Here is a 27,562-nt window from a genome sequence, read left to right on the forward strand (position 1 = left end):
ACTTTATTCAAGTTTTAAAAACTATTTTTATAATTAAAAGCTACAAAATTTTCTATATGGGAACTTTTCTTTGAGGTTTAGCCGGAACAAAAAGGTTTTAAGTTTTATTAATTTGAAAAATAGTTAAATATAAGAATTAAATAACGCCTAAAAGTTTAAAACTTTGTGCCTTTAACTTACAGAAACTTAAGAAAGAAATATTTAATAACTGGATAAATCGGTAAAAAAGAAGAAAAATTCAAAAACAATACGTATTCAAACTAAACTAACAAATATATTTTAATCTTTAACCACCAGAACTACAAACAACAAAAACTAAATTCATTAAATACTTTGTTCTTACGATATGTCAGAAATAGAATACTTTTTCGGAATATATAAAATATTTCTTCATGCATAGAAAGTGAAAAGTCAACAAAAGGGGAAATTCCCCGAGTCGAAAGTGGCGGTATTGTACTAAGCAGGGATAAATACGGGATTCAAGAGTGGTGGAGCTTGTGGGGGCAGTGGGACCCTTTTTTGATTCTTCCGTCGCAGCACACAGATATCGAGGGGTCGTACACGTGCAATCCTCCGCAGCAAGCCTGAAAAATGAAAAGAATAAATATTAATACTTGAGAAAAATGGATATTGCATAAAATTTATTTTAATTGATGTTTGCAAAAATAAATGTATTTCGGCTTTGTTATATGTAACAATATGTCAAATTTTACAATACTTGACCAAATAGTCATAAAAATTAAAATATCGATAAAACCAGTTTTTATGCATTTCAGCTAGAATAAAACAAATTGTAACCCTCCACAACAGACATGAAAACAGTTTAGAGATCTAAATAAAAAATACTTGTAAAATTAAGCAACATATTGATTTTTTTTAGGTTTAAAATATTTTTGAACTTTAAACAAAACTAAAATTTTTAACAGCATTACCTAATTTTTAAAGGTTGGTACAAGTAAATTAACCATCTTAGTTTATAACATATACTTAATTGTCTTTATTTCTTTAGAAAAGACACATTGTAATAAATTTCATGGTTTTATTATTAATCAAGCCCTAATCAGCTTAAATTATATTAATTGTACATTTTTTATTGAACACTGTTTTTGTAATTACGTTTAATTTTTTTTGTGTGCTGCGGGTTTTAAATAAAACAAACAAAGATTAATTAAATAAGAAAGACCTCTCCTCTTTACTTTGTTACATAAACACATACATTATTATGATCAGGTAATTTGTTTTTAACCTCAGACAAAAACCTTTAAGCTAAAAATCGTCTTTTGAACAAAAAAAAAATCAGATAAAAGCATTTAAAGAACAATTGCTTATGTCTGGTCTATACAAATGTTTATTTAAATACCAAAAAAATAATTGCTTAGCAGAAATTATGGTGAAGATAAAGATCTATCACGTGCTTTTGTTGTTAAATATCAAATTATAAATTGACTGATTACATTGTTAATTTCACTAGTTTAATATATTGTTCTGATAAATTATTTCAATTTATGTGTTAGACTATAGTAGTAACTAAGAAACAAATAGTTTTAAATTTTTTTCATTAACAAAACAAAGTATGTGTTTAAAAACCAAGTATACTATTTGTTTGACTCAACAAAAATTTATAATTTCTGATTTAATATTTTCGATTATTTTTACGATACGTAAAAAAGAAATAAAGAAATTCAATAACATTTAGTTTTTAATTTTAAGTAAGTTGTTTATATTCTTTATAGTTGTATGATGGCTAAACAAGTCCTAATTTTTTACTACATACCAAATGTTTAGAGTTAAATGGTATTATCCATCTTTTTTTTGGGAAATCAATAAAGAAATAAAAAATTTCTATCAAAGTCAACAGTTTCCTTAAATAATGCACATTACAATAAACAAATTATACCGTTATTTTGAAATTGAGTTTATTTTTTGAAACTTTTGATTGGAATTAACTTTGACATGATAAGTTTTTCTGCAATATTTGCTACTTTTTGCAGTTTATTATTATTTTTACAACCAAAAACTGTTATATTTACTCACTTTTTTAGAACTTGCGTAAGGAACTCCGTTGCAACCTCCGCAACAGGCATCAGGTCTCAGGCTCATGAGGGAAATTCCCTTTTTACATTTCTTTCCCGACCCCTCGCGGAAGAAACATATGCACTGCTGCAAGCACTTGTCTGTGTTTTCTATAGATAAAAAGTCAAGTATTATTTAATTTCAATTATATATAGTTTTTTTTCAGTAAATAAAACAAGAAAAATGCTTAGTTATACATTTAGATTTTCAAAATCATAACGTTTGTAAGTCTGTAAGAAATTTAACTTAATTGAAAAACATAACTATTTTTTATCAGACTTATTTCATTTATTTTGCATTTATTTACTATTAGTTTAGTTTTTACTGTATAAAACTAATACAAACCTTCAACGTTGATGGAATCAGTTTTAAATATTTCCTTCTCGCTGCTCAACAATGTTTTAAGTTGTCCCTGCAGTTCTTCAGCTTGTAGTTCTCTGTTGGCGTATGTTGGAGAAAACAATGAATACTTCACTGTGTATTCATTCTCTTCTTCCACTGCTTCCGATCTGTATGAGAGAATGAATATTAGTGTTAAGGGATGATTTATTAGAAATTTATACAAATACATGAGTTAAGTATAAATTTATGATGTTTCTTGTGAAAAATTGGTGTCGATATAGATTTAGTAGCAAGAAGTATGTGGAATGTATTTAAAAATGTGTAAATCAATAAAAATTAAACTTATATGTAACAAACTTAAGTATTATTTTTTATGGGGCTTAAAACAAAGGTTTAATTTAAAAAAAAAACTAGTAGTTGAAAAAGTTTTGAAAAGTCTGACGTAGCAAGACATCAAAACATCAGCACTAAAAAACCAAAGTTACTTCTTTAACTCAATATTTTTAATGTATAAAACATTAAAACTAAAAATAACTAACGAGATTCCGTTCTTTTTGACATCTTCAATTTCTACAACTATATCTGTCACTCCGGAGTTAGTCAAAACCTTCAATATCTGTAAAATATAGTTAAAGTTTAACTTTTTATCTATTTTACCTATTTAATCTAAAAACCTTCTATCTATTTACAAATATTGACGGTTAAAAGGTTAACAGCTGCACAAAGTGTTGTTTAAGTGATTAACATTCTAATAAACCTCATGAATGGTCAATGGAAGCTTTATCAAATGTCACAATTTACATCAAAGGTCACTAAAGGGCTTTTTACTTAATCGGATTTCTGAGCGAGATCGCCTGAAAGGTCTGTCTAATCTCCTTTTTATTGAGAATTGGCAGTAAAGTTTGTCGTCGTTAGTGTTTTGATTAGTAGTTGGTGGAAAAACGAGCTAAATTAGAAAAAAAAAATTGTAAAAATTAAGTTTGAGTCACCACAGGGAAACTAGTTTCAATTACAACACAATATGAAATAGTAAAGAAACACTGTTGACAATAGATAATGAAATCTTTTTTTTCTTAATGTACCAAAATTCATGAACTAATGTGCAAGGTATGCTAGATATTTTCGTGAAACTTTATGTTTTTGAACTAATGTTTGTTTTGTCAACTGAAATTTTTACGTATGTAATGATAAAAATAACTTATTGTGTACATTTAAAACAAGTATTGCAAAATTTCTGATCAAAGTCTTCTTTAAACAGTTTTAAAGTTCAAAAAAACAACACTTATGAAAGCTTATTTTGTTCATAAGTCTCAGTAAAAATAAAAACTTTATCTGCCTAGCACTGATTTATTTATAATTATTAAAAAAAAGTTGTAAAGTTTGAGAGCAAGATTTCTTCTGTTGTGTTTATAAGTTATTTAATCAAATAAAGATGTGAAAACTAAATACTTTATTCACAACCAGATTTTGGTGACAAAATTTGCGACCTTTTCAAGTAAAATAAAATAATTTTAGTTTAGATTTTTTTAGTGAACACAAATAACTATATAAGTTATTTATTCAAAAAGGCCGTCTAATGCAAAATAAAATCTGTCAAGTAAAGTAAATCTATTAATACTGTAAGTATTTTAAACTGTTAAAATGAAATATTACTAACAACATTACTTGAAAAAAACGTTATACAATACATTATTTTTAACATGTAGCTTTAAATAACTCTGTAAAATAATAAAAAAATGATTGATTGTAACCGAACACGTCAAATAAATCACAAGCACTAAAGTTTCTTGTTTTTGTAACTAGCATCAAAAGCGCGTTGTAAATTCTTTGGAATTCGTGTTTTTGGTAATAGTTGAAAAACTTGTTTTCAGTGAATTTTTAATAGTCAGAGCCTGTGCAATGGTCTTAATCTATGAAAGCGTCAGAAACAATATTTTTTTAAATTTATTTTTATGCTTATGCAAAAACAAACTATTTTTTTGTTTTTATTTATGTTTACAAGATATTAACATTTGATATACTGACAAGTTTAAATACAATTAACCACAAATTAGACTGTTCTTGTATTTATACACTTTATTGTACTTGTTAAAAAGATTTTACTTTTTTTTAAACTTTTATTTAAGTCTACAAAACATATAAAAGATTAATTATGAAATTATTTTACCAAAAATTTAATAAAAAGCATATTTTTAGAGATTAAACTTTGTGTCGCAAAAATACATCTGCTAAGAAATATAATAAATAAAAAATAGAAATATGTATATAAATTTTTTGAAACATTTTATTGCAGACTACATCAGTTTAATATCGGTATTCGAAATTCGCATGTAATAGGCAATTGGGCTACAATAAATAGATTAGAGACCACATATAACATCGGAATTCATTCAAAGTACTGTTTGATCAGCTGTAGAAATTTAACATTCGAACGTTCGTAGAGTTTAAAAATACCAGGGCAAAGTTAAAAGTTTTAAATAAGTTCGTTTTGAAGTGCTTACGTAATACAACAAGTATTGACCACTTAACTTACTGTTGAACTTGTTTGAAAATTAAAAATCTAAAACAACTTCTTGCAGAACTATTTTATAGAGTATTTTTTTTAATACGTTAGTCTTTGTATTATATGAAACATCACAAAAAGAAAAATGATGCAGTAAAAAAGGCTAATTGAAAATAATTAGCCTACAAAATATTTCATTTGTATTCTTTCTACTTAAACTAGCTACTTCAAAGCTAGTTGTTATTATAAGATTTTTTTCAGACTTTTTGCTAACAATTTTAAATCATACAACTCTTAAGCTCGCCGTTTAAGTTTTATTTTAAATAAGGATACGTAAATAAACCTATAAACATTAAAAACTAACAATTATTTTCAAATTTACAACTTTTTTAATTTTAGTATTAAAAACTTACTTCAGGTTTAAGTTCGTCCTTGTCAAGCTGGGATAGGTCCACACCGTTGGGTTTAATGTGGTCCATGGCGACCGTGAACTTTCTGGTGGCCCGCATGTCTGTTGTCAAGCAAATTTGGTTGCTATGGTGATAAAACAAGAACAAAAATGTTCAATTTTTTAAATTTTTGTCCATTGCTTTTAGTTATTTTAATTTTTGCAAATAGCAACTGTATATTTTATTCCATTGAGAAGACAATACTATTTAAATATCTATTAATTATATATCAATTTTTTTACGGAGTAAAAAAACATTTTTAACTTAAAACACTTTAAGTTTAGTGCTCAGCCTTCGAAAAGTAACTTAAATACCAATAAAGTTATAATAGTAAAAAACTATTCGATATAAATTTATTCGCTTGCGTAGATAATTGATTTAGCTACGAAAAAGTGACCGTTCAGACTTTCAAATTGATTTGCTATATATTAAAAACTTTATAAAAAACACTGTTTGAAATTTTTTAGAATTTATTTTAGTTTTATTAAAATTTAACGGTGCTTTAATTTGTATTAAGGCCGCGTGCCCTTTACAGCTATGATTTATTGAATATATTTCGAATTTGTCTGAAAATTATTCAACTTAATGGAAATTAGACGATTTATATCATCGTTACCATGGAAAATGTTTATATGAAAAAGAGTTCTACAATTTTTCTACAAAGAATTTTTTAGCATTTAAGAGTTATATTGAAATTAAATAATGAAATATTCCTACCATAAGGTTATGTAAGTTTAGTGGTAAAAGAATTAGTTGATTACATACTGTATTCAAAATATGACAATCCTAAATTGCTTTTAAAATTAATATAACTAATAAAGTCTTATACTTTTAAAGCCGCTCTGTTAAAGATAAAAAACTCTACTATATAAAAATATTAATATAGTATAAAGTCCATGTTACATAAAACCAATTGTTTTCAGCTTCAAATCACACGCATCTAAAACTCAGAAACGGTCAAAGTTCCGCAACATTTACAACAGAAAAGTGCCAATATAGTATTATCCTTTTAAAATATTACTACATTTTCTAAAACATTTCAAACTTACTTTAACTGAAATTATGTTCAACTAAAGTGAAAATACTGACTACATTACGTAAAAACGTTTTTTAGGTTCAAATGACACACATAGCACTCAGAACAATTCAATATTACGCAACAATTATAACTGAAAGCGCAATTAATTCCAGTATTCCACACAATTTAATCCTCACCATATACGCGATGTTAACAATCGGCTTTTGTGTTTACTGTCCGCGGGGCTTAACACAAAACACGGTTTATTTTCAATTTATTTGATTTCTTTAAAGGCGCGTTGGCCCGCAAAGAATGTTCAAGTTATAAAAAGCCTGATTGATTTTTCGAGTGTGGTGCGATTTTTCTTATTGGTGTTTACGCTGTGTTTTAACCAGAACACGAAAAAAGTGATTTAAATTACTTTTCTGAGGTTTTGTTTGAGCAAAGGGTAAGACATTGCTGTGTAAATAGAAAATTAAGCTGGGTGTAATTACTTTTTAACAATTTTATAGTTATTCTTTGATTTAATTACCAGCAGTAGTTGAAATGTTTTATGCAGTTAGTCTATGTATAGTTGTTTTTTAGGCCCCAAAAATAGGCGATTGTATATATTAAACTCTGTGAAATACTTTAAATCTCTATTCATATTTGTAAACAGGGAAACATAGTGAGATATCTAGATTTTAGAGCGGAGGGTTCAAGGTAAAACTTTGTGCACAGTAATTAGTAAACACTGCTCTTATTGTTTCTTGATTTTTTCATCGGCACATTCTACAAGACACCTCGTAGTCAAAAGTAGTTTTGAAAGTAAATTGTAATCAAAATTAAAAATTTTATAAACAGTTTCGAAATTAGTCAAAACTTCCAAAGCACAATAAAGTCATTTTGAAGCATTCTTCTTTCCGCAGTTAGATGAACACTGGATTGAGCTACAAATGTAAAAACAAATTCAGTGGCTTAATGCGTTTGTGTTAGCTTTTTAGTGAAACTTTAAAGTCATACAGTACACAAAAATGTAATTGTAATTTTTTGGGTTCAAAATAGTTTTGGTCTAAGTCTGTAACTGAATTTGTTACCAACTCTCAATTTAAAAATAAAAAATAAATTTTGAAGTTTTTTAGTAGGAAACAAATAAAAAAGTTTTTGCATAACATTTTATTCATTAAAATCTTTAAGTTTAATATTAACATTTTAGCTGTTCAAAATAAATATATAAAATTGATTTATTATTAATTTCAACCACATTTACGTAACACATTTAAACTTTTAATAAGTGTATAAAAAACAAGATTAAATCAAAAAGCTTTCTAATTTATTTTCCAAGTATTCACTTTTCCAAATGTTGAAAATTTGTTTTTTTTTTTCAGTTAAACCGCAAAGACGTAGGTTCAGAACATCAAAAAATATAACAAAACTTTATTAAATTCATGAAAGCTGACATTATCTTGAAATATAAGTTTAGAAAGTATTAAACTTTAAAATGTTTAAGTGGTTTATATTTAGCAGTATTTCGTAATATATATATTTTTGGAGTTTTACAGGTAGTTAGATGTAATTTTTAGCAATTTTCTATATTAAAAAAATGTCTATTTCTTTCAATACTTTTATTCGTAGCAACTTATGTGATAGAAAACTAACGTTTAAGGTAATAGAAAACCCAGTATGTACATGGTTTCTTAAACGTGTTTAAGACTTAAAAGTTTGAAATATGTATCGCCCTTATAAACTGATAAAACGTGTGGTAACTTCAAAACTTTTGATAGTTTTACAACGAAATCTACTTATAAGTTCATTTTTGTTAACTACAACTGATTGAAAACAATATTTTTCTTATACGCTTTTTAGATCTTGCGTTTGCTACTGTAAACGCAAACATTAGTTCTAAATGTTGCATAATTGCCAAAATAATACTATTTCAATGCCTTCTTTATTTAACAATCTCCTAAGGTATTTTTACAGTTTAAAAATAAAATTATGCTAAAAGAAAAAATGTAAACTTCTTAAAACCTCAAACCATTACTAACTAGTATTAGTAAACAAACTTTACCAAGAAGTACACGTTTTTACGGTTTTAACTTTCTTAAACTAGAAGAAATTTCTATATCAGAAGGTTACGTAAATAAGTCATAGCCACAATTTTTTTAGTTCTACAGGTTTATGAGTAACCTTAATGACTGCAAAACTTTTTTTTAACACTAAAAAGTAAAATTTAAACGCAGCTTTACCCGGAACTCATAAGGTATTATCGTTGTCAAGATATCTTTACAACTAACCAACTAGCCCTTCGATTTCGAACAAGAATATCTAACTCAAAGAATTATTTAGTTAATCGTTTAGAACATTTAGTTTCTAACAAAATCCGTGTAAAATCAATGTAAAAAAAACTAACCAAAGTTACCAATAAAACTGTATGAAACTCTCATGAAATCTCAAACTTAATCAACAATAACGCATATACAATATCTTGTTTTTCAATATATTTACTAACCGATGCACTCTTTAACTTCGAAGTCCCACGCGTACTCGTAATAATCAGGCTCGTACAAGCACTCGATCTTCTGTGACGTCACAGAAGGTGACAGTTCCAACCCTTCCTTGCATTTCAACAGTATGTGGAACGACCAACCGAGCATGTTGGAAGCAGTGTTGCTGAACACAGTCTCAATTGTGGTTCTGCTGAAACTCGGGGGTTCGCCACAAGGTGACTCTGTTGAGTGGTGAAAATTGATTAATTTAAAACGGAGAGGTGATATTTACGTGTAGTTAACGACGTATATCTAATCATTTAGTGTAATTTATAAAATAGTTTATTATATGAACACAGTCTCGTATGTTGTTCTGCTGAAACTTCTAACTTGTACGTCTTATCACGTGATTTTATAAAAAAAAGACTTCTTAAAAACTTAAAGCCACTGTAGCATATTTCCTAAAGCAAAACACGGTATTTGTAAAGCTATTAAAGTGCAAGTACACTCATCAAGTTACTCAAAGTATGAAACATTAAGCGCATAATCTTGACCTGCGCTAATTTAATGTTAGCTTTTATCACTACTAACATCAAAATAATCACGTGTTTAAATAAAAGTTCAGTCCATTAGGTGGATCCAGCGAGCAAGAAACATGTTAACTCTTCCGATCGAGTTATAGATCAATTCGTTTTTGATGGTATTTTAAATAAAACACTTTCGAGGTTTGTTTAGGTATAAACAAAGTTTTTGCGATTTGAAATAAGTTGAACTTTTTGGTTGTAAATAATTGATCACCGTTTGGTAAAGTATTATTGAAATGAATGAAATGGTTTAAATTCGTTTAAACTTGACTCTTAGTGAGCATATTTTCATCGACGTTGTTTAAAACAATCTTAGCTGATTTTTAATAAAATATCAATATTAAACAACTTAGTTAAGTGATGTTTACAGAAACCTGACTTGCGTAGGTTAATAAATACAAATAAGTTTTTGTTTTCTTAAATTAATGTTTTAAATATGCTATCAATAATTTTTTATAACTAGTTTGGTTGATGTTTTGATTTGAACTGAACATATTTATCGATTTTACCGCATTACTTATCTTATTTAGCAAAGTTGTCTCGTTGAGTGAAGTAAACTGAATGATTTTGAATTTAACTTCGTTTGTTTTGGTTATTAATATTTATAAACAGTTGCGTTTTTTTAAGCTGTTGGTGCAAATATTTTATACTTCCGAAAAGTTTTACGTAGTTGAAGAGTAATTTTGTTTCAACTACAAACTCTAGTGCGTTTAAAATGATTTAAACTTTTAGTTTTGAAAAGTATCAAATAAATGTTATATTTAGTTAACTATTTCACTGTTAATGTAAGCAACTACTTTAAAACATACTACTTGGTCCTTACTCTAGTACTTTCGCAAAATAGTACTAAAGCAATATTCATTAGAATTCTAAGTAACTTGAGTGAAAGATTTTTATAAACAAACAAAAAAGCTATGGTAAAAAAACCTTTTGACTAAGTCATTTAAGCTTTTTAAACCTTAAATACTAAGTTCAATATAAGGCCAGTCAATGCAAAAGTTCTAATTAGCTTGACGATCAATAGCAAACTTAGTGTTATTTACAGGTACTTAAAACTGCTATAATACGCTTAAAAAGCTACTTACTGCATACTTTCGTTAAGGTGTGTTGGTCACTTTAAAATTTTGCAGATTGTAGATAAGTTAAATTTTTATACGCTTGATGCTAATTAGCGTATGTTTACCATGGTTCAAAGCTATAACCTTGAAACTAAATTAAATCCTGTTACTTGCTACAAAGACTAATATTCCAGAGCAAATCTTGAAACACAGCTTAGATGTGTTGGTCACTTTGTTTAGATTTCCTGATAAGAGATAATCACACTTACACTGCTAATTAGCTCAATATTTACACAAAACACCTACAAATTCAATATTTTCCAAGTTGTAGCAACGCCTATAATTTATCATTTAAATTTTAAAGGTGTGTTTCCCATAAGCGCACTGGGTATCACGAGAAAACTGAATTTGTGACAAAATTGGCTCGTGACTTTCCTGACACGACTTTGCAGGTGATTTATAAAATTTTTCGTGAACTCCAGTAAACACGGGAAAACCTGATTTCTTACTACAGTGATTAATGAGTGCTGTGCCTAATAGTGCCAAAAACAAAAACTTGTAAGCTTTGCAGAATAATACTATTAAACTTTACAAGTAGGTTTTTATAACAAGAACTATAGTTGGGTAAACATTATTTAAAAAAAATAACTACACTTTATGAATAGAAAACATAAATCTTGTACTTTTGCGCTATCTATAACATACTTATACCTTAAAGCCAATAGTTTTTTTTTTCTATGTTGAGTATATACATAACTATGAAAAGCTTTAAAAATAAAAACAAAACTACAGAAAAAAGTAAATATAAACGAAAATATTACGAACCGAAACTGTAACACTCGAGTGGGTTTGAAACATCAAAAATGTGCTGCCCACGGACCGAAGACCCAGTGGAAGTTTCGGCGACTGTCCAGACCTGAGAATTTTTTTTTACTAATCAATGTTTTTATAAGATAAATAAAATATTTCAGTATTAAATTTTAAGTGTTTAAATTTGTACAAAAACAGTAATGTAACAGACATACTGAAAGGTAGAATGCTACTTTACATTTTAAAAAAATATTGGAAGCACTGTAATTTGTTAAAATTTTAAGTTTTAAATTTTATTTGATCTCAATTTAATAAAGCTTCATGAAAGCAAAGCTGCAATGTCAGTTCAAATTACTGAATTATGATTGATAGCTACTTTTGTAGAAATTTCAGACATTCTATATTGTGGGTTCCTTTAACATGTGTTTTAAGAGCACAAAGCGAAGTTTAAAAGCTGCAATTTGCTGAAGTGTTGTTTGCATACAAAAGAAGTAGCACAAATGTGTGCGGCTAACGACAGATTAAACTGCAGTTTACACCTCTCAGAAACGGAAGCACTTATGGTAGCAGATGTGACAATTTCGAAAACGACCATTCTACCGCAGTACAACAAGAAGTGTTGTTTGAAGACAAAACAATATACCAAAGCTACCCATATAAAGACGTATTAAGTAGCAATTTGCACATTTTAGAACAAGTTGAACAGAAACAGATGTGACAATTCCGAAATCGACCGTTTTAGCACACATTTTAATGAGCGTGTAATGACATAACAAACACTTTCAAAAGTGCAAATATTCACTGGAACCGCAAGACTGTTAGAAGCAATTGTAACTGGAGACGCTGTTTTAATTTGCAGTCTTTTTGTGGCTTTTTAGTATTTTGCCATCGCGCGCTGAAATACGTGATCTTTTTTGCTGCATTTTTCTGCAAGATGAAAATATTTTCAAGCGGTTTTTGCGCCCAAAACAATACGTCACGAAGAATTTTTGGTTTTCGATTGCATAAGGTTTTTTTTTCGGAAGTGTGTCATTGAATTAATTACTAAAAGTTAAGATATTTCTAACCGCAAACCTATTGCATAACAACTAATATTTTAACATTAATAAATTTCACTTTGACTTTTTGGCTATAGCTCTAAGTAATATTAATTAAACATAATCATACACTATTAGTCATAATGAAAACTCTGCACCCATTTTAGAACGTTGCAAATAAAAAATGCTTATATCCACAATTGGTTGTAATTTGTTGGACCCTAAAAAAATAGATACTACTTCATAAATGACAAATTAATGTATTTAATATTTTTTTAAAGAAAAAAAAACAGAAAGTTATTTAGTAGTACTGTTACAAAAAATTCTAAAAAAACCTAGACTTACAAATTGATCAAAAAAGTGAAAAGAAAGTTGTAAATTAAAAGCACTTATGTGTGTATGCCAGCGTTTAACCAGAGAGAAAGCTTCAACTTTCCAAGAAAAAGTAGTATAACGCCACAGATTTTGGAAAGTTGTTTTACTTGTAATACTTCTTGTTTCTCATAATAATTGTGCTCACAACTTGCTTTCTCAATAACACGACGTTTAATTTCTATCCAAGCAATTATTACCACTTTTTTATGAAAAAAGGAGTTTCCAATTTCTCTTACTTTTACTTGCTTTTTAAGCATTGTTAAACTTATCCTCTAAATAAAATTGAAAGGTTTTAATTCATGTTAACGTGTACACTTTTGAAAAACTAAATATTGTGTTTTAATGTTTTCAATTACTACATTTCACGGCTTTAAATGTCTTAAAGGAAACCAAAACATAAGTTTTTTTCAAATTGAGAAACAGCTGTTTTTAGTATAAGTGCAAATACAAAACGTTTCAGTTTTATTTTGGTAATTGAGTAAGTATTACCTTTAGCTATATGTATTCAAAGTCATAAGAGTTGCTATTGAGAAAAGTTATTTAAATGTTTACAAAATAGTTTCGCTATCAAATAGCAATCTTTGTAAAACTTTCAGCGTTTTCATATAACCTACGGGTATTCATACATTAGTTTAAAAACACTTAAAAAAAAACTTTGAATGTTCAATAGTCAAATAAGTGTTAATGTTTGTAGTTTTTAAACATTTGTAGAAAAAATAACAGAGTGTTTTAGAAACAAATCTATTGATAGTTAAAATTAGAACACCTGTTTTTAAAAAAGTAGTACATTAAGATTATTTGTGAATTTAAATAACTTTCAAAAACAATTTAACTATACTACGCAACTTTATAAATTTTAAACACGGAATAACTCTGGGTAAGGAGACAGTTACACCACGGATTTTTAAACTTAAAATTTATTCTCAATTTATTTTTTATAATTGACATAATCTTTTTACAGCCGAATTTTATGGTTTTTCGTGTTACCCTGTCAAACAAACGAACTTACATTTATTTCATGAAACGTTCTCTAAAACGTTTTTTTTACCAATATTTAGTGATTAACGTTTTCAAAACACGAATTTTTTACATTTAGGAAAACGTTTTGCCTAAAGTAAAGCTTATATACCCTTTCTATCAATTATTTTTGCAGGCGTTTTCTAAACATGAACTTAATGATCTTGCGTAATATTTCAGTTTATATATACTGCTTGGAATTTTTTTCAGATAATCATTTTATGGTTTCTTTGTCTAACTTTACAAGGCTTGAAATTTAAATTTTACGTAAAGTTTGAAAAGTTTGGTTGAACTTAGTGTTTCGTTGAAAAAACTAAGCGTTTTAATTATTATTTAAAAAAGTAAAATTTGAAACCCTAATCTGTAATGATATTTTAGTTTTAATTATGTAAGATAAGGCACCTTGACCTCAAAAATTAAAAGAAAACTCTCTTTTTGAATGAGCAGCCACAGATACAAGTTTTATTATATATTTAATTTTTTGTTTCGGTCAACTAATCATTTATCGAATCAATACATACCCTAAACACATTTTCCAAATATTAGTTTTATCTTTTTCTTTTTCATTTTATATTTTCGTTTGTTTAACAAAATACTGTATCGATATGCATTTGAAATGAACAATTTCTAAATAAGAAAAAATTTCAAATGTTATTAAGTTTGGGTAAAACCCACCGAAAAAAATTTATAAACTATAAAAAAAAAAAAAAATAATTAAAACAACATAAGTCTGTTTTAAATTGATCAAATAATAAAATCAAATTTCAACAAACCATATCAGTGCCCGAATTGGACAACGGCCTCCCGCACTTTTCCAGTAAGTCCCCGGATGCGAAAATCCCCGCGAATGCGAACTTGTCAACGCCCGACGACGTCCACGTGATGGCGCCGTCGTAGTTGATCGTGACGTAGGTGCGAGTGACGTCACTGGCGAATACTATTTGGTAGGTGTTAACCTGTATTGAGGAAATTGTTAAATAAAAGCTTGGTGTAATACATAACTTTATCTTTGTTTTGCTGTTTGTTGACCTAGAGAGAACATAAATTGTAAAACGTATAAAATTGATTGTATTATGTGTTTTGAATATTCTTATAACTGGTAGGTGTTAGCCCACGAGAAGACTTAAAATTAAAAGCTATGAAACAGATGAATACTTATCTAATGTACTATCATTAAAGTTTAAACTTTGAGTACATAAAAGTTTTAATTTGGGAAGTTCTGAGTAAACTGCCAAGAAAAAAATTTAATTTTGTATAAAAACGTATTGTTTAATAAGTACGCTTTAGTCATGGAGGTAATTATTGGCAAACTAAATATTAAGAGTAAAATCAATCCAATAATTAAAAAAAATTAATCACATAAAAACTTGTTAAAAATAAAAATCATATTTTTAATTTATTATACAGCTATATTTTACTAAAAACCTCTATAATGACAGTATGATTTAAAAAAAAAACAAGAACAAGATTAAGTAAACAGAGAAAAAATTGAAAATTTAAGAAAAGTTAGTTGGGTACTATTTTTGGAAAAACACAAGTCTTAACAAATTTTCTAAGTTAAACTTAAGTTTTTAGATATAGTTGTAATTAACTTTTAGATTAAAAGACAAAAAAGATTATATAAAAAAGTTTGGCAAGTGGTTAACAAAATAATTTAGAAAGTAAACCTCATACCATTTTTATGGTAAAAATTGATGACTTGGTATAATTTACACTTTCGATATCAAAGTGATAAGAAAACATTTTATATTAAAAAGTCAGTCACAAGGTTTAAAAAAACTTTAAAATGTAAAGTAAAACAAGCGTGCTTATTGATAAAGTTCTAACTTTTGGTTTCATTTGCGTTGTGAAGATTTAATCGTTTTCAGAGAAAAAGTTTAAAAACATGAACTAATCTTTAAAAATAAACATTCTGAAAGCAACACATTTAAAACAAAAATATATTATGTTTATTTGTAAAAATAATAGTGGAGTAGAACAAAACATAATATACTTTAAGAAGCTAAAAATAATAAACTATTTAAACATCTGTGAGCTTCCGTTATAACAAAAATCCACGGCAACTTACCAGAATTAAATTAAAATGTGTAACTATTCAATTAACACAATCAATTATGCATGCATTAACATTAATAACTAGTAAATAGACCACGAAAAATAATTTGTTTAACCAACAACAACTAACATATAATATATTGTTTAATTTAAAACAGTGTAACTTTAATCAAGTGTAACCGTACCTTTGAAAAAGGCTTAAAAAGCTTTTAGGAGATTTTTAAAATTCAGTATTTGTTATATTATACATCTATAGCTTAAAATGACTTAGCTTTATTGAAAATACTTAAGAAATATGAAGAATTTATTGTGATTTTTATGGTAAGTTCTAGCAATAAAATTGGTCACAGTGATTATCAATTTCAATAAAAATGTTTCTACTGTTGAAACTATTACGTGAGAATACTATAATTTAGATTTATCTTTTAGTTTAAAATGTGTTTCAGTTAACTTAAAAGATAAAATTTTGTTAACTAAATACACTTTTTTATTTAAAAAAGTTCAAACGTTTTTAGAATACCTTATCATTTAAAATCTAGTCTCAGCCCTTTAAAAAAGACTTTTTAACAATCCTTCAGACAAAGTTTAAAAACTAAAGCATATAAAAAATTTTGTTTACATCTAAGCTAAATGTTAAACACGAATTGAGTTTGTTTAATGACAAAGGTAGTCGTATTAAACGTCAATTTAAGATTATTAATTTTGAAATTACATTTAATGAATGCTGAATCTTAAGCAGCTTTAGTGAGCCAAATTGAATCTTAAAAATACAAAAACACCTCAACAAAATTATTTTACACACACAAACTTTACTAGAACCAGTACTTTACTAAAACTATAAATATAGTATGATGTAACAGAAGCTAAATTTTTACTACTAGTAACTAACATTTTAGTTTGCTTAAAATTAAACTTAACAAAAATAATTATAATAAACCAGCCAGTTCAGCAGCACTTAGTTTTTTTTTAAAAATCAAAAAAGTATAAAAACCAAAAAGTCCCCTAAATAAAAACTCACTTTTCCTTGCAAGTAATTGGAGGGCATGTTGGCCCACGTCGCCACGACGACCACTTTCGATTGGAACCCGTCAACGCCTTGATCCGCCAACACCTGATCAATTGTGACGTCACCACCACTCTGCCGGTACCACACGTCACCCCCCACGCCGGGCTCGGCCATGAACGGGGTCATTATGACGTTTGAGGTGAGTGACGTCAGCTTCGAGTTCATCAGCTTGTTGTAACTCAGTGTGCCGATTGAACTCACCTGTAGGCAATACGTAGTTTAGTTTTAAAGTTTCTGGTCGAAAAGTTTATAAATCAGTAGTTTTGTAAAAAAAGTAAATTTGTAAAAAACATTATTTTGTTTGTTTATCTATCCAGCTGTAAGCCTAGGTAACTTTAGCATTAAACCAAACTAAAAAGAAAACAGGAAAAGCAAAAAAAAATTTGGAAATAACATTAGACAAAGAACATGCCTGTAATAATATTTTTTTTTGAGTTACTAATTTTTTTTATAGTTTAAAACATTTCTAAAATCAAGCAAGAGTTTTTAAATTTTGTTTTTTTTAAATCAGTTTTTTTAAATCATTTAAATTAACAACTGTGGATAGTATCTACTTGGCTTGTATAAATTTTAAAAATCAGCTGTTAAACTGTATTTTATTTAGTAAAGTTCTTCAAAAGGACTACTGGTAACTTAAAAAAATTATTTTTCGACGCATTATAACATCATAAGTGCCATCTTTAGTAAAAAAATGCAATTTTTGTGAATAGAAACACAGATATTCAGAAAAAAATAGTTCGAAACCTTGCTTTCTAACCTTTGCACTAAGAAACAGAATACTTAATAACGTTTCCAACAATTTCCTCCTACAAATTAAGCATGTTTTTTCTATGAATAACAGATGATTACATGTGTAATAAAAATTACATATATTCTATTTGTAAAATAAACTTAAAAACGCATTTTCAACAAGTATCACACCATCTTAAGCTGAATTTGATGACTTTCTGGTGCCAGAAGAAAAATGTGTGGTCTTCAGACCAACTTTTAAAACCTGATACACTAATTATAACATCCATCAGCATTACTGTGATTTTATCTTGTCCCATTAAACAGAACTTTGCCAAGAAAAAATTGAAAGCTACTTAGAAGAAGTGTGTAATTCGATACAAGGTAAATTCCTATGAAGTTTTACAAAAAATTGTGAAATTTTTGTTAAAAACTGTAACTCTTGAAGTTTATTGTATATTGATGTTTATGCCTTTAGTCATTATAAAGTAATTATAAGTTTAAAAAGGTAAGTTAACTTAGTATAAAAATATTGATACCATATTAATTGTATTGCACTTAAAATAGTTTAAAAAATAACTAAGACTTTTGTGGTTTATGTTAATGTATGTTTATGTCTTCATTCATTATAAGCTTGTTAATACTTAAACTAAATTTTATTAACAATTAGATGCTTACTCTAGTAATACTTTATAACGTAGTTATAGATATTGCAGACAAATATTAAATTGCAAAAATGTTAACTTTAGAGGTTAGCAATTTATAAAGATAACAATTTGTCTAATAATCTAGTTATTAGTTAAATATCCTTAAAAATTAATATACTTACATCAAAGTAAAAAATATATTATAAGTAAATTAAGAATTAATATGTTTAATAATAACTTTTTAGGTTTTATCATTAAGCTAACCAAACTTTAATAAAATTAAACGTCTGAAGATGAAATAGAACTTAAGTAAAGTACAATTACTTAGTTAAATATTTAGGCTAAACGAATCTAAATATTTGTTTTTGTCTATTAAATAAAAATTCTGCGGAAGTATTTCAACAGAGTTTAACTTAAATTACAACTATACAACTATAAGTAAAAATCTTTGCAATACTGAGCAAAAACAAAATAAAAAAAGCTTAAATCATAAGATTGCAAGGTTTAAGTATAAAACAGAAGCATAATAAAGGTTTAAGCGCGTAAGTTCTTGACAGAGTCGCTCATTTTCAGTAGCAAAGTTTATAAACAAAAGAAGTGGCTTTCTTCCAAACAATTGTCAGAACTTTTAAGCATCTTTGAGTTTTTAGTTTGTCTTTTGATGGTAGAAATGTTTTAAATAAAATTGAAATTGTGTGATGTTACACCATGCTTGTTCATTAAAAAATATTTTTTATATTTATTTTATTTAGATCTTTCAAAAATTTTTGACAGTAGGTTTTGTTTTGAGTCAAGAAAAGAGTTCTGCTTATAATCAGCTTTATAGAAGAACAGATTGAGATATACAAAACAAAAACTCTAACAGCTGGTAATTTTTTTGAATGTTTTCAAACCAAATCAAGCAAAAACACCGGTATTTGTGTGAAACTAACGAAAAATAAACAAAAAGTGTTTTTACTCTACTTTTAGTTTCTCCAGCAATTTTTTGCATTATAAGAAAAGTTGAACATTTAGTTTTTTTTAGGAATTTTTTATGTAATGAAGTTAAATTGATTGACTTTAAAGACATTAAAAGTACTAATTTTATTGGTTGTTTTTAAAATAACATTAGTTATTTAGATATGATGAATTAACCTTAATTTTTTATTGCATAATCTTCAATTTATGTTGCAAACCAATAGTTTTAATTTTATAACCAAATGAAACACTTTTATTACAAAACTAAAAGCTCTTTTTAACGCTATTGTCAGTACAAAAACTTGAGATATTTATGGAAGCAAACAGTACAAAAATAAACAACAATTTTGCCCCGAAGACCTTTACACCTGTAAGCATAATTAGCAGTTTTTCCACATCTAGTATCACCTTATCAGCTTTAAGGTGATAACATAAATCTCGTTTTGTCAACAATTTCCCTTTTGATAATGGCTCTTTAAACAAATCGTGTTACTGAAGGGTTCAGCTAAAGATAATTTTCGTGTAAGCTGGAGTTTTGACATACTTTTCATCTGAATTTTTCGTGTACGAGGAGTTTTATTCTCAGGTATTCGTGTTTGGAACTGTTATAGAAACTTTGAAGTTTTTAATTGTTTGTCAGGTAAAATGTGTTGTTTTAATTGAGGCAAAATAAGTTTAAGTATTCCTTAATTTTTAATTATGTTAACTAATTGGCCATAATTGTATTTATAAAACGTTTTCAATACAAGTTTCTCCGTTAACAAATACCAATTAAATAGTTATTTGTTTCTTAAACCTGCTCTTGTTTCAAAAAGATAGAATATATTTTTATACAAATAAGTGAACTAAAAACAGGCTTCGTGTTATTATTTTCAAATGATCAAGCTGTTGTTTTAAAAGGAATTAGTGATGGATTAAAAAAGAAGCTATAACTTCCTTAAAGTCTAAAAGTCTAAGGAAGGTAAAAAAAAACTACAGTTGTCGAAACTAGCTCTGTAAAGTTATACATAAGGTTCAACGAAATGTCTTACCAATGTGATTTAATAAAGTAAAAAGTTAATTGATGTTTTTATAATTGCAAGACATTTTAAAACTTGAGGTAAACGTGCTTAAGTACCAACTTAAAATTGGTTCCCTTTTCATTATCAGACATTATTGGAGTAAAACATACAAAATACATATTAAACCACCTTTTATTGATACAGTTTAGACGTTGAAATCTGTTTAGCGCACGATTCTAAAGTCTGAAAATCTTAAACAACATTCATGCTTACAATCATTCACGTTTTTTTTAGCATAAATGTCAGTAAAATTTTGTTTTTAAGTTTTTTGAAACTAAACAATATTAAAGTAAAAAAATGTTTCAATATTGCTAGCCAATAAAGAGGTACAAATTCTTAAACGGTCTTTCAATATTAAAGCGTAATTTAAAAGCTTACTTGAAATAAACACATCAAATCTTAAAGCGGTCATTATAAATTACTGTAATACTTATTACTGGTTGGAAAAATCTCTAAACTAACTTAAAAACCGCGTTTTCATCACAAACAACGCTAAAACCTTGAAAATTTCACCAACTTGAAGGCACTAAGCCTCGGTAACACTAGAAGGCTAGTGGATTACTTAACTGCTATTTAGGCTCAGCAGGTTTTATTTAATTTGCGAGCTCTTCATGCGGCCCAAATCCTGTTACCACGGATCATTATTCATTATAACTTTTGGTGTTGTTTATTGCTAGTTTGTGTTTGCGAAACAGTGGACTCTTTTGTTAATTGGTTGCTGAATAAAGTTGTTTGTGAAGCAGCTGTTTTGTGAGTTAGCGAATTTGCATGCTTGGTTTTAATATGGTAATTATCGTTCAGAGGTCAAAAGAGTGTGATGTATTGTAAAATGAGAGTTCTAGCAATAAACTTAAGTTGTAGAACAAACAGCTTATTATTTTGTAGTACTTGCATAGTAAGTGAGATAAACTTTTGCAAACAATCTTAAGTTGATTTAATAAATATTTTTTTACTTAGTAGCGAAGATACTTTGACGAGAATAATTGTTTTTTATTTAAGTAAAAAGTTATTATGACGTTCTGGTTATATAAAAGTTTTGGTTTTATTTTTCGAAATACAACTTACTTTATTTAATCAAAAATATAACCACGTTTGTATTTCCTTATCATAGGAAATTAAGAAAGGAAAGAAAATTCATTTTATTTATTTAGTTTGAAATGACCAGAATTTTCAAAAACTAGTTTTATACGTTTGTTATTATTGGTACTTACAACTTTTCATTATATTTTTTACAAAAAAAAATCACTGCTCTAAAATTGAAAAGGAGTCAGCTAAAATAACAACTTTAATGTATGTAATTCTGTGTATACAAAATTATATAAAGCTATATAAAGTCTACATTTTATTAATAAAAAACTCTACTTGACACCCTATTCATAAGGTGAGCGTAAACACATTGAAGATACTCTAAACAAGGCTGACACTTTTATAATGTTGTAGTTTACAGCAAATTTGTGTGTTTACATCATACTCAAAATGCTACTAGTAGGTGTTAGGTACGCTGTATCACTAAACCAACTTGAACTTTTTTGTTGAGTAGTTTAACTACTTTTGTATACAAAGTTGACTTAAAGCTTTTTAGTGAGTAATGTCTTTGAATGAAAACAAGTTGTTTCAATTATGAAAAGAATTTAAAAATACTTAAGATCAAAATTAAGCATTGCAATAAACTAGTTCAAATTTTTGGACAAGAATTCTCTCTAAATTTTGTAAAAAAAAAGTAATTTAACGTTTAACTTTTGTACTTTCAGATAGTTTTTTTAGGATGCTTCGAGGCATAATACTTATCAATTGACTAGTTTACCTCTTGTCACTAAAAACTTTGATTGATTTTAAACTCGAACATAATCTATTGAATGCTACTGTTTTTTTATAACTTAGATTAAATATCAAAGTGAAAAGTTTCAAAGTAATAGTGTTTATTTGTTCGCCGTCACCTTAACCTACCACTTTGAATGTAACAAATTTATCAATCACTTTAAATAAAAGTATACATAACAAAAGAAAAAGAGTTAAAGCTTTATCTTTAAACTAGCTTGAACCTATTTTAAAGTGCTTTTGTCTGTTTGATAAATTAGATAGTTTTTAAAACTAAAAAAGGTAAATATTAAATGCTATAGCTAGAAATTTAAAATTAATCTCTTTTAAAATCTACTCTAAATTAATCATTTAAGAACCTATAAACTTGTGGTATTTCAAACCAAAAACATAACTAAAATATTGTAGCAAAGTTTTTTTATAATAAAAATAAAGCCTTTAAATAATATTCTGCTAAACTACTTATAATTACGATAGTAAACAGTTTAAAATGGTCGGTTTATAAAAAAAGCTAAGTTCTTAAGATAGTAACATTAAGATTGAAACATTTAAACATTTAAAGCTGTAATAAATCATATTTAATTTCTCAAAAATTGTTTTAAATATTATTAGTATATTTCAGAGTTTAAGTTAAGTTTTAGAAACCTCAAAGTTATTTCAGTACATTAAATAAACTATAAACTACTACTTAATTAAATACTAGATTTTAACCATAAACTCTTCTAAGAACTAATAAACATTACAGTAAAATAAGTGTGCTATAAATTAGCTATGCATGGCACTGTGCATACTAAGCACATGATTAATTTGTTCAGATATATTTTCCCAGTAAAAGTTTATAAAAGTATTTAACCACAAACATATTTGATTTACTAACTTTTATATAACGAAAACAAGATACCACATTGCATGTTAAGCAAACTATTTTGCTGGAAAATAATTGTTTGTATCAATTTTAAACCCGGTTAACTTTAACTTATACAAAGTTTTTCCTAGTAAACTAATTGTTTTGCTTTGAAATAACACTGTTATTTTGTTCTTAAGTTATTAAGTTATTTTTGTAATGTTTTGTGTGTGTTATAAAAAAGAGTATAATTGTTTTTGTTTGTGTAGTCGAAATTGGAAAACTATTCCAATTTGTTTAACTTAATGACAATTATATCAAAAGAGTTTGCCAATTTCTTGAATATTATTTAGCCAAAAGTCTATACGGGAATGTATATTATTAAACTATTGTATTGTGCAAAAAACACTGATCAAAAAATTTTTATAAAACTGTTTTACTTCACATCAAAACTAATTTTTAAAAAATTTAAAACATAACAACTAAAATAAATAAACAAAAAGTTCTAAAATTTTGTTAGATACAAGTAAAAAAAAAAACACTACTATTAAACCTAATTTTTTAATTGTACATCATGTTTTTTATATTTAAACTTAGAAACTTAAATCAAATGTTAAACAATAAATATAGTTGTTTTACATGTTAAAGTACAACAAATTCCTAATTTTAAAGCACAAAAAACATGGTTTACACCTATTTTTCAACAATCAAGCACAAAGTTTAGTGTTACAAACGCCAAGAAAATATTTTTGTCACAACTTTAAATAGCCGCATCACGAGTGAGTAATTTGCACGACATTAAACTGTACTTTCCTCCATTGGATAATTCGAAATCAATTAAGCGAAATTGACAATTTAAATGTGAGTTTGCACAAAACGACCTGTTTTCAAGCTTGATACACAGTGAAGCTTGTTGTTTGGAACTTTTTAATAAGAATAAGACTATTGTGATTTCATAAAAATGTTACTGTTCTAAACGCACAGTGTTTTTAGTATTTTATGGTTTTGGATTAACAAATTCTAACCATAAGTTACACAACTGTCGGTCTTAACAAAAACTTCATTATTTGTAGTATTTTATGTGGTATAAAAAGTGGAGGTTACAATTTTTGAATGAAAACCTTAAAAAGAACAAGGCGTTTTTATCTCAAATGTCAAAACAAAGCTAATAAACTTCAGCAAAAATACATACTTTACTGTCAAAAACTTTGTATGACCGCTTCAAATGTACTACAACATAAAGTGTATAAACAATATTGAATACCATTGGTTTAATTTTTTCTTAATCTGCAGGATTTTAAATTTAAGACAAATAAACTGAAGTTCGTTTGTGCCAATTTGTATACAAAAATATCACTCTTGTTCTGTTCATAACTTGAATAACCAACGTAAACACTGGCTTTTAAGAACATTTGTGTTAAGTAAAAAATCAATTGATGAATATATATTAAAAAAATTGTAAAAATATATTGATAATAGATATTTATAAAATAACTTAGAACTAACGTGAAGCTCTGACACAGTACCAGGTCCCATGAACCTCACAGGCTGACTCAAAGTGATGACGTCAGAAGCTAAAGTGACGTCATAATTCAACCTCTTGTCGCCCGCTTGATCACCGTACGGCAGCAACTCCGCATTCGTGAGGGAGGAAAGGAGGAGTATCAGGAAGGGTAAAACCCCCAAGTAGGAACCGTCGCTCAGTATACCCATTCAGTATTTCCTGTTGGAAGTATCTACATTAAACTTTTTGTAGGTTAACATTAATCTAAACAAATTGTTTTTCTTTTCGAAGTCAGTTTTTTTTTGTTAGATAATAGCAATCTAAACAAGTTATTTTAAAAATATTAAAGTGAATAATATTTTACAGTTTTTTATTAAAAAAAATCAAGAAGTTCACAACAATAAAAAAATTCTAAGATGCAAAAGAAAAAAAAAAGGTTCTTAAAATTAAAATTAAATACATAAGTACAAAGGACTGTTTTACAACATTCAAAACTAGTTATGGCTTTAAACATACGATTTAAAGCATAAGACAACAAACTTAACTATAATTTTTGTTTTAAGATAAAGGTAACTTTGTGTACCTACCTCTAATGTTTACGTTTGAAACTTTCAATTTATCACAATACATTTACACTCTTTTGTCTACATGTAAACAAAAAATATTATTACTTTAACCAAGCATAAATACACAAGTTCAAAATATACAAAATTAGTCACACTTATATTAAACCAAAACAATTCTTATGACACAGGTCTGTCAGAATAAAAGATTATAAATTAACTTAAAACTTTTTCATAACAATCAGACATTTGTAGGGGCGTTTAAACCCTGAGAGAAAACATATTTTTGATGATAAGCGTAAAATACGAAGTTTAATTTTACAAGTGAAGCTTGTAACTTAGAGAGGTTAGACAGTTCAGAACACGGTAAATTTTCGTAAGTTTTATTTTTGTGTTTTTATTTAAAATTTAAACTTGACGTTTTAGGTGTTGTTTGAACTTGACATTGTTTTATTTTGATGGAAAAGCATAAAATTATGACAATAAAGTTGAATTAGAATAGCAGACCACGTTTCATACAGTCTACAATTTATATGCTTTTTAAACAATGTATTTGTATTTAACTTTTAAACACTTTAATTTTTAAGTTGAAAAAGGATTTTGTTATGACAATGATAGTCTGTAATAGTTTTAGAAATACTTTTTACATCTAAAAGAAGCAAATGAAAAAATTTTTCATTATCATTAATTTACTAAAAATTGTTTATTAAAAAAAATCTTTTAATTAAGTTAAAATTTTTCTAACATTTTTAAAATTATTATATTAAAAAAATTGTTTTACAAAATTCAAGTTAAACATTAAACTATGACCTTTTATGCAACTTAACATGCAATTCGCTAAATATTTCAAAACTATCACTTCAAGGTGTAAAAGATAGTATCTTGGAGCGAAATTGTAAGCAATTATATATATTCGTTCGTCATACGAAATACACTACAAGTCTAACAAGAATGTTAACACCACATACATATATTTGTTTAATCAAACGTATCATTAAAACTCGTTTTGCTTCGCGAAAACTGTGAGAAATATTTCCCAGGTATGTTTTAGATTAATTAAAAAAGAAACCAGAATCATTATTTGTACAACTTGGTAATATTGTTTGTTTGACTTGCTAAATGTTGTTCTAATAGTTTTATGGTGACTTTATAAATTAAAAGCTTCTTTCATGTATTTTTATATACGATTTGAATGGTATTGGAAAAATTCCTATCTTATCTTCTAAAAATATTTTTTAATTTTAAATTAATATGTTTTAATAAGGTGGTTTTTAAACGATATGAAAACATTAAAATACCGGTTTTATATGAATTCTTATAATTAACAACAGTAACAATAATAAAAACTCAAACAACTTTAGCTAACTTATGTAGCTTTTATATCAATTTAAATTTAAAAAAATAGTAATCATAACTATGTATATTTAAAACTTGTGGTTTAACTAGTCATACTTCACAGTGTTATAAATTTTTGTCACTAGTTTAGTTAAACAAAAGAACGTATGGAAACTTTATCATTTCTCTACAAAATAAACTAAAAAATAAATTCGCATCAAAATCTAGCTTTTAGTTAATTAGTTTTAAAATTGCAAAATAATTAATTATTAAATCACACTAGTTGTTTAAGAAATCATAGATATGCCTTTAATCTTTTATGTATATGAGATTAAAACATTAACTATCTTACTGTTTTTTACCAGTATTCTTTTTATGCATTAATAGCATTACAATCTTCACATTAAACAATTTCAACGTTTTTACAAAACAAATCAACCCACCAACTAATTTGTAGGTTCTTTTTGTTGTTATCAACGATCAAATTCGCTTTTTTGATACTTCACTTTTCGACTTAAAATTTTAGGTCAATAGCATTCCTTTCTCTGAGAGCTGGCTAAAATACGTTTAAATCTTGCCAAATTAACTAACTGTTAACAACCTGTAAAAAATGTGCATTAGTTTTTACTAGTATTATAAAATAATCTAAATATAAAACCTTTTTTGAGATGCAAAATTCTATTGAATATAATTTATAATTTAATTAGTTTGTAAATGTTCTTGATAAAATATGTTAGCTAAAAATACAAGCTACATATTTTTTACCGTATAGTTTAAAATAAAATATTTAATTTTCTTCGAAGTTCATTTTTTCTACCATTACTTTAAAAAAAACAAATGAATAGAGCTTATACCTAAAAATAAACTTTTTACTTTTAAAGTTTTTACTAGACTGAGAAATAAAGTAAGTTCACAAAGTACAATTTGTAAACAATTTACTTCGATAAAAGCATCAAAATAATTTGAAAAAACAAACAAGATCAACAAATACACTATATCTTCAAAGACTACTGTATGCACACGCTTAAGATCAGGGTTAATCAAAAGATTATATCAGAAAAGAGCAAATAAAGGGGGAGATACAAATCGAAAAATAGTATATTGGGGAAGTTAATGCAATTTTTATAGCATGTTAATACACCATCAATAATAATAAAAATTCAGGGATAATGTGTTCTATTTTTTATTGCTACTTTATAAGTATAAAAAACTAGTTTAATTTTTTTTAAGGATTAATAGGAGAAAGTTATTA

The 27,562-nt window shown here is 26.9% G+C and overlaps 1 protein-coding gene across 1 annotated transcript; it reads right to left on the bottom strand.

The window, feature by feature from the left end:
• Positions 1–26: 26 nt before the first annotated feature.
• LOC145831591 (uncharacterized) lies at positions 27–26,911 on the bottom strand. Its single transcript, XM_082938897.1, has 11 exons — positions 26,754–26,911; positions 24,415–24,631; positions 16,805–17,053; positions 14,505–14,687; positions 11,318–11,408; positions 8,874–9,092; positions 5,332–5,429; positions 2,955–3,031; positions 2,419–2,582; positions 2,035–2,183; positions 27–584 (listed from the first exon to the last, which is right to left on the bottom strand). Exons 2-11 carry the CDS (start codon positions 24,619–24,621, stop codon positions 480–482), a joined length of 1,542 nt encoding a protein of 513 aa, XP_082795023.1. The 5' UTR covers positions 24,622–24,631; positions 26,754–26,911; the 3' UTR covers positions 27–479.
• Between the last annotated feature and the right edge of the window lie 651 nt (positions 26,912–27,562).

The sequence above is a fragment of the Thalia democratica genome, chromosome 3, assembly GCF_965202585.1.
Source record: "Thalia democratica chromosome 3, ktThaDemo2.hap1.1, whole genome shotgun sequence".
NCBI classification, from domain to species: Eukaryota; Metazoa; Chordata; class Thaliacea; order Salpida; family Salpidae; genus Thalia; species Thalia democratica.